Source organism: Sinocyclocheilus rhinocerous, unplaced genomic scaffold, assembly GCF_001515625.1.
Source record: "Sinocyclocheilus rhinocerous isolate Xijiao unplaced genomic scaffold, SAMN03320098_v1.1 scaffold64, whole genome shotgun sequence".
NCBI classification, from domain to species: domain Eukaryota; kingdom Metazoa; phylum Chordata; class Actinopteri; order Cypriniformes; family Cyprinidae; genus Sinocyclocheilus; species Sinocyclocheilus rhinocerous.
The window spans coordinates 498,153-507,524 of NW_015659929.1; the positions used below are offsets into that span (position 1 = coordinate 498,153).

General features: G+C 35.7%; 1 protein-coding gene across 3 annotated transcripts in view; it reads left to right on the forward strand.

Moving 5' to 3' along the window:
- The window catches only part of xpo4 (exportin 4), a 36,971-nt gene that overhangs the window by 9,998 nt on the left and 17,601 nt on the right, over nt 1-9,372 (forward strand). For all 3 annotated transcript variants that reach the window (XM_016533437.1, XM_016533436.1, XM_016533435.1), the window contains one exon: nt 4,589-4,701. In XM_016533437.1, the coding sequence (XP_016388923.1) occupies nt 4,589-4,701 (113 nt within the window). The remainder of the gene's footprint in view (nt 1-4,588; nt 4,702-9,372) is intronic.

The window sequence follows — 9,372 nt, forward strand, 5'->3', positions numbered from 1 at the left end:
TATATAGACACACACATATAACAGGTTAACCTTGCGACGCACTAAGATGCGACTATTTTAACTAAGATTATATATTAGATTATACTAAGATTATATATAATTACAATTATATATAACTAAGATGCAAGATTTTTAAAATATATATATATATTATGCTCACCAAGACTGTATTTATGCATTTATTTGATCAATACATTAAGCAAAAATAATGTTAAATATTATTACAATTTAAAATAACAGTTTTCTATTTTAATGTATTTTAAAATGTAATTTATTTCTTTTATGGCCAAGCTGAATTTGGTGCTCAAGAAACATTTACATTATGATAATTATTATTATTATGTTAGTCATATTATGTTGAAAACAGTTGTGCTGCTTAAGATTTTTGTAAAATTACTGCATTTTAGCATGTTGTGATACATTTTTTAGAAAGTTTCATAAAAGGCTAAAAAAGAACAGCGTTTATTTGAAATAGAAGTCTTTCGTAACATTATAACTGTCACTTTTTTGATTAATACATCCTTGCAGATAAAAAAAAGTATAAGTAGACTGCAAACTTTTGAACGGTAGTGTTTATAAAATATTATATATTACATTTTATATATATTTAAATATTTATGTATTTGATACTTCGTAACTGCATTCATGACCCATCTCTAGTGTGTGTGTGTGTTTTAGTGTCTATTCCTGACAGCCGCTTGGACTCTTTCCTCAAAGTGCCGCCATCTCTCAGTAGCCAAGGCCATGGCATGGTCATTTGTCCGTGACACACTCCCACTTGACGCATGTACATGTCATTTGTGTGAATCCTAAACATGTGATTCCCTTAATGTCTGCAGGACTGCATGTCTGTCCATGGCCCTAGTGACCCCGGGGCGGGTTGTGGCCGGGCTTTGAGCTGGTCAAGTGCTCTGAATGGTAGAGCGAGATGACAGACGGCTGTGTGCCACTGCTCATTTCTAACACACGTACACAAGTGGAGCAGAGCTTTGTAAGACCACTGTCCCGGGCCTGACAACGTGGAGGAGGGCATTCCTGGGGTGTGAGGGGAATCTTAAGAGGGAGGATGTGACACTCAGTCTTCCTAATAGACTTGGATCTCTTCTCTGTTCTTTGGCTCCAGGCAGCTCTCAGCACTCTCATAATCATTATGTTCGCTGAGTGCCTCCTGATTGATTCAGTCTGCAGTCCTGAGCTCAACACACAATGTCTTCTGCTCACATTCAGCTACTACTTCACAACACTCTGTTTACTTACACTTTAGTGTCCACTTTTGATTAATCGGCCCTGCCAATATATCAACCATTAATCTCTGCAAATATACATGTATTTATTCAGTGATTTTTGTTTAAGGAAAGCGTATCTTGCAGATTCAGACCAGTTCCAACTGAATTATGCCTCTGAATTGTGCAATTGCCAGCTTGTTGCAGTGGCTATCGCTGAAAAAAATATTTTCCTTGTGGAAACTTTTTGTTGTGGTACACATTTAAATAATGCCATTTCCTTGATATTGCTTTTCGTTGTCTTTATTTACATACGCGGGTAACATTTACATTGAGGGTAAACCAAAACATCAGAGTAGTTAGATTATATAACTTTCTAGTAAGTGTTACCAGTTCTGTGAGACTTCACACTGGTGTTTTAGGAAGCCAAACAATTTGAATTGGAAATATTATTAGTAGTAGTAGTAGTAATTATGTTATTATTATTATTATTATTATTATCATTATCAGTTGAGAAATATATTGTTATTGTAATACAAATGCAGTGTAAAATAAAAAAATATAATATTTTTCTTTACTGTAGTAAAATTACAAGGTCTTAATTTCTTAAAGTCTGTTAAACCCTTGAGATTTTTTGTCAGAAAATGGCAAGAAGACCTTTTAGTTTCTGTAGCAATTTTTTTTTATGTTTCTCATCACAAATTAATTGAAATATTGTAATCCGTTCAATTTGCAAAATTTACTGTGATCCGAGACTCTCTGTGATGCTGAAAACCAGACCATGAGATGTATGTGTTTAAATGAACACAGTGCAGCGATTTTATTCTGGTTTATTTAAATTGTGGCCTTTTTATGATTTGATCATTACAATATCAATTGACAGGTGCTTTGCCAAAGTAATATGTAAAAATAATGTAAAAAATGATTTCTGTTCGTTATGAAATGGGACAGATTAGACTGGTGGGCCACCACAGTTCTAGGTAATTAATGGGAAACACTAAGTGTTACTAGTGTAGTGGGAAACGCTTTTAAGTGGTTACTGAATTGAATCACTGTCCTATATATCTAATTTACAGAAATCGCTTTTGAATCTAATTGAGATCAATAGTTTGTTGACAGCTGAAAACATTCACCCATTGCCTGTTATTCTGTTAAATTCTTTAAAACTAGAAACTGCTGTTTTCTCTCGAGTAACACATCTCTATATAAACTATGCCTTCTATAATGTAACGCTCTATCAGTGTGTGTGACTCTGTATTCCCCCCTTGAACTCATGTGACCCTTCATTCTCTCTTTGTCTCGGTCACAGCATGAGTCTGTCTCTTAAAGCCATCATGTCAGGCTTTGTCTTCATCATGGCTTCTTCAGCTTTCTCTAACATGTGACACACCTCAAGTACAGCACAGATAAATGTTACATCTTTCCATCTGAAAGACCATATATGTGCTTTTATGTGAATGTTCTGAGTGTTCGTTTGAAAGCGAAGGAACTGTATGTTAATGTTAGTACAAATGATTGTAAATGTTAAGGACCGTCTGAACCCCACCTCTTTTTTTTCCCAGAAGTTTTTACTCTTAGACTATGTTAGGTTATAGATACACTACCGTTCAAAAATCTGACTCTAGGATTTTATTTTTAGATAAATTAATACTTTTATAATGTCACAAGACATTTGTTACAGAATATTTGTAATAAATGTTGTTGTTTTAAAAGAGTTCTGTTAAAGTACCACAATTTCCACAAAAAAATAAATAAATAGCAGCACACCTGTTTTTAGCATTTATAATAAGAAATGTTTCTTGAGCACCAAATCTGCATATTAAAGTGTTTTCTGAAGAATCATGTGACACTGAACACCCATTTTTGCCATCACAGGAATAAATATCATTTTAAAATATATTAAAATGCAAGATAGTTACTTCAAATTGTAATATTTCAGAATTGCTGTATCTTTAAAATAAAGGCAACCTTGCAGCCTCGGTGAGCATACGAGAGCATAAGATTAACCAACCTTACTGATCCTAAACTTTTGAACAGTAGTGGATTGTCAACAAACATAAGATAAACACATCAATTACCTTAATTACCATCTTGCAAGTCTTACAGTGTGCATTTTTTTTATTTTTAATAAAATAAAGTTGCTGTTATACTCGTGCGTCACATCTCGCACTGTTTTTCTTTTTTTCTTAGCATCTCACACCTTGAGTGTTTCGGTCAGTGTGTCGCGTTATAATAATTAAACTTTTAAAAACAAATCTCGAGGCTACTTCTGTGCCATTTTATTGAGCTCAGGCTAGCTGTATTGAAACACGATATAACATGTCCGTTGTGAACACATCAGGTGAACGCAACCCTACGTCAGCCCAACATTACAGCACTTACTTGAGACCGACTAGTCGATTTCTGAGTTCGTCATGTGTTTAGTGTCTTCAGCAGCTGGGACGAGGGCTGGTGGAAACGAGTCATGTGCGTTTGTGAGTAAGCCCGGGTTGGGTTTCAGTAGGTCATATCTTTAGTCACCCTCCCAGTTTTTCATACGCTCGCACACTTTTCCAGCAATGGCTCCAAGTGACATTAAGTGACCGGCTGGTTTATCCCCTGCTCCCCGTCCATCCGTCAGTCAGTCTCTCCCTGCTGCGCTCATGTGGAAGGCTGCTATCAGCCCGCTGGTGGTCAGCACACAAGCTCCAGCCACTCTCCCTCGAGTCCCATTCTCTCTTCAGCACGAGTCACTCAGAGTTCTGCCGGCCCCTTGCAATTTTTAAGAGGCCGTAAAGTCAGGTCTACCACCTTCCCGGTGTATGCTTAGTGAATGCGTAGGTGAGTCGCCACATGATTTGCTTTGACATATGCGGCTGTATATGGTAGACGTGAGCAGATACTGTAATGGTGTGTGTGTGTGTGTGTGTGTGTGAATGAGAGAGCTCTTGCATTTGTCTGCTGGGAGTGACTGTGGGTCCGGCCCAGAGGAATGCATGGCCTTTGCCGGTAACTGGCTTTGATCAGACATTCCTGTGGGAGGCTTTTCTCTCTCTCTATCTCTCCCTGCCTCTCGTTCTTTTTGTCGTTCCTTATTTTCCTCCATCTCGTTTCCCAGTGGGCTACTTATGGAAAGGGAGAGATTTTGAGGTAAACATTTAGTGGGAGGGGACAGCGCGATTGAATAGTAGTAACGGTGCCGTTGAAGAAGAGCGATCGAGAAGAAGCTGCAGAAAACTGACGTTGGGAATTCACTGCAGCAATTTTCCACACTCTTCTTAGTCCAGGACCGCGCGGATAGAGAGAAGTGACAGAAAGAAAAGGGGGTTAGAAACATCTTTCCTTATCCTTTCTTCTTTTGCTATTGCCCTTAACTGAGGTGTCACTGGGGAGGCACTACATTGCCATGTTCGAAGCGACTCAGAATGTCATGCTCAAGCCAACCGAGTCCTGGAGGGAAACTCTTCTAGACCACAGAGTCATGGACCTTTTCTTCACTGTGAGTACCAACTTATACATTTATTCTATCTGAGGTTTTTTCTCAACCTCCTGCTTGGAAATGACTCTTTTCTTTTCTGCTTTTTACCTAATTTCTTATGACATTGTTCGTTCAATACTTGCGTCCCCTCGTCCTATGTTTATTCCTCTCATGTTATTTCTTCCTGCTTTTATTCTTCTAAAAAAATTGTCAATGACACTGCATCAAACAATAAGTTATAAATGTTTAGCAGTTCTAGAAATATAAGGCATGTTTAGAAGAAGTGAGCTGCAGCAGATTATTATATGTTGCCTTTGAAGCAGTGGTCAAAGATGGAGGAGTCTGGCCTGTGTGATGATTTAAGGACATAAAAAAAGTAAAACGTATATAGGTGTGATATAAAAATAAATATATACAAATTATTTGGGGTCAGTATGATTTTTTTTTTGTACATTTTTATAAATTCTCTTGTGCTCACCAGAAATACAGTAAATATTATGAAATATTGTTTTTCTTACATTATTTTATTACATAAAATAACTCTTTGTGAAAACGTTTTTTTTTTTTCAAGAATTTGAGGAATAGAAATTTCAGTAGAACAGTATTTGAAAAAAAAATCTTCTGTAACATTATAAATGCCTTTACTGTCACTTTTAATCAACTTTGATTTTTAATCAACGCATTGTTGATGAATATTTCGTTTTCTTTTTTTTTTTTATAACTTTTGACCCAAAACTTTTGAACTGTAGTGAAGGGGTGGTATATGATATTGTATATGATGCTTTCAGCACTCATGTATGCATTTGTGCTTTTCATCTGAAACCGGATCTGTGGGTGACACAACTGTCCCAGAGCAAACCATTTTCCAACTGTGATGTTTGTCTGTGTTGCTCACGGCAATAATGACAACATTACAAGGAAAAATATTAGGTAATAAGGTAATAAATAATTGTATTTCCCCACTGAATGGTAATTAGTGCTGTCAGAATTGTACAGAGAAGCAAATCTATCGTGAGCATTATTATATTACCATAATTATCCATTAATTATCCATTATCCAGTTTTAGATGGATAAATAAAGCTTAAGATTCCAGTCAAGAGTAGTGAACGATTTTCTTTTCAGTATTGTTTGATTAGTATTCACTAATTTAATTCCCTGTTTGATCTAGTAAGGGCCATGCTGAACAAAATTATTTCATTCCATGTGCTTTATATTAAAGCAGTATACATTTTAGATTCGGTTTTCCCCTGAAACTCATGTGTTGTGCATGCATTCTGCATAGTACACCTTCCAATCATTAGAAATTCAGTCTAATGGCTCGTTATGTCTCACAGAACTAATGTCTGTGAGCCTCAGGTTGCGATGTGTGGAACATTTCTGTTAGGTTACCCTCTGCATCAGTGATGGACATGCCAAATAGCGTTCCGCTCTTTCTCCATTACCATTACACAGTCTCGCTGAGGCATCTGCTGCCAAATAATGCTCTACTTTCCACCATCAGTCTTGGGTGGTTTTTACGGCCAGATTAGATGTTACTTTCTCCTTTATGATTATGACTCCACAAGGTGCCAATATGCTGCTCCATCGTTCACGCCTCTTTTCCGAGAGGAGGCTGCGATCTGTAAACTGGCGACAAACTGCGCAGCCTTCTTAACAAGGGTCAGGCTGCTGACCTGGAGGTCAAGGGCTGTTCAAACATAAGTGTCTCATTTGTCTTTTCTGGGATTTGCTGTTAGGGGTTTTAAGCAGACTGAAATAGCAGATAGATATGTTGTTGTTTTTTTTGTTTTTTTAAAGTTTGATTAGGGCTGGGCGATATGGCCAAAAAAATATTTTCATATCAGTCGATATCAATAATTATCATGATAAATTTCAAATTTTTATTTCTTTCAAGTTTAAAAGCAGATTTTTGCTCTCAAGTGAAAATTTTTGAAACCAGACTGTTAATTGTGGTTTTAAACTACTCTTTATGGTCAGAACATGACAAACACTTCACGTTTTTGAATTTTTAACACTTTTCCAGTAATATTTCCTTAACAAAATAAATATCTTGATAGAAAAAAATTATTTCTTAGTTTCTGCATGTTCTAATGAGTGATATTGTTTCAAATCATAAAACAGGTTGCTGTTGCCTGACTTTGATTATGAATATCTTCAGTACAGTTTGCAGTGTAGGCTGCAATATGAATAATATTACATATTTTTGTCTCTTAGAAATGCACATTTGACAGTAGCTTGAGTTAGGATGCAGATGTAAATTTGTTCATTATCAAAAACAGTAACATCTGTAAAAATTTTATCAACATAATTTTTATATGGTGAAATTGAATTATTCTTACATTGAGTTTTATTAAAATTAACCATTGGTCTTCCATAGTAGCATACATTTGTTTCTGCATGTTCTAATGAGTGATATTGTTTCAAATCATAAAACAGGTTGCTGTTGCCTGACTTTGATTATGAATATCTTCAGTACAGTTTGCAGTGTAGGCTGCAATATGAATAATATTACATATTTTTGTCTCTTAGAAATGCACATTTGACAGTAGCTTGAGTTAGGATGCAGATGTAAATTTGTTCATTATCAAAAACAGTAACATCTGTAAAAATTTTAACAACCTAATTTTTATATGGTGAAATTGAATTATTCTTACATTGAGTTTTATTAAAATTAACCATTGGTCTTCCATAGTAGCATACATTTTAGATCATAACCACAGTTAAAACCACACATATAGCACTTCAACACCATGGTAAAAATGTAACTATGGTTTCTAGGTATATGTATGAAAAACAGTAATCTAAATACATTTAGTACAAATGCTATAGCTTAATTACAAAAAATACTGTTATTATATTCCATTACACCTTTAACATATTTAATGCACATATGCATTAATAATATAATCTATATGATTATACCACATTTCTGCCACAACACCATGGTGCAGTTGGTGTTACTTCAGTAAATCCATGGCAGGCATAAATTATGGCGATTTGTCGAGTGAAAAGCCTTCTGACAGTATCGTTGCACACAGTGTTTCTCCTATTTGTCAGTGCTGTTTCATCTGGCTTTAAACTCGTTTAAATCACTGAGTCTTTTGTGTGCTTCACTGAATTCTTGCACTTCACACTGGATCTCACAGTGCTGTTTAGTGCTCGTGTAACCGAGATTTATCAGTAAACGCATCTGCTCTAGTGAGCTCGCACTGCGCTGCCGTTTGAACTTTTAGCCACGCATGTGATAAACAATTCGTGTGACATGGATCAAATGAAGAGCACTATTTCATTACGCTTTTGACCCATAAACATTTTCGAACATTTATCGAACTCTTGTTATTGTTTTATCGAGGAAAATTATACCGTGATAATTTGTTATCGTTTTATCGCCCAGCTATAAAAGTTAGATTCTAAAACGTACTTTTTTTTTTAACTTATTTAATTTATTTTTATTTTCTTATTAAACTTCAGAGTCCTGTAAAATAATGATGAAATAAACTATTCTGGATTTTGTATAAAAATGTAACTGCTTAATAAAATCATCACTGGAGCATCCATATGTGGTTCAGTGGTTTCATTTGGTTGTAATGTATAAAGGCAGCTCTTTCAGGAAGGTCTAATTTAGTGATTCAGTGATTTTTATCCATATTTCTTTGACATTAAAGTATATGTTACCATTGTTGAAAAGCCAAATTAAATTTTCTGTGGTACAATGATGTAAAACATGAAAGCATCCATGATGGTAAATACCTTTTATATGTACTCTTAAAAAGTTCAGGTTCAGTAAAAAATGAAAAAGGTTTTTTTCATCCAGGGCATATTAAATTGATCAAAACTAACAGAAAAGACATTTGTAATGCTACAAAAGATTTCTATTTCAAATAAATGCTGTTCTTTTGAACTTTACATTCATCAAAGAATCCTGAAAAAAAAAAATGGTTTCCACAAAAATGTTAAGCACACATAATTGCATTTTAAAAATATGAAAATGCAAACGGTTATTATTATTACTATTGTTATTAATATTTTACACCATATTATTTTACAATACAACTGTTGGTAACAAATGAATAAAAAAAAATATCTTACCGATCAAATTTTTGAATGGTAATGCAAATATTGGCTCTTTGACACTTTTTTTGACAAAAGTAGAGATGGAGAGAAGAGGTAAAGATGGATAGGTCAACAAGTAAGCCAGATTCAAACACTCATCTCATCTCCCATGTAAGCACCACAGTGTCTACTCTAGACAATGACTCTGATAGTTTGTACCATTAATTTAGGATTGTTTGAGAGTTCAGTGAAGTCTCTTTGGTGCTGAGCTTGATGTTCAGTGGTTTCGTGCCGGTCTCTCTGGGAGTTGTTTGGGCCATGTGATGTTTAGTGGTATTTCCAGTGGGTGGGGGAATGTTTTTGTTAAGGGATGAGGAGTGGTCAGCTGTCACACCCTCTGTGTCTTTACGAGTCTCCTTGTAGCTGTGTGTGGTGCGCTCGTTGTTTTTCTACGCCCATGCCAGGGGGATCTGTGTATGTAGGGGTGAGTTATTGAACGGGAGGGTGAGTGCGCGTGTGTCGGCCTGTCAGCGGTGTCTGTGTGTGTATGCTGGCTCGTCAGCTGTTGCTCCTCACTTCTCAGCTGTTCCCCTTTCGGGCTCTGTCTTTACATTTATTTTGAAAGATGAAACTCCCGA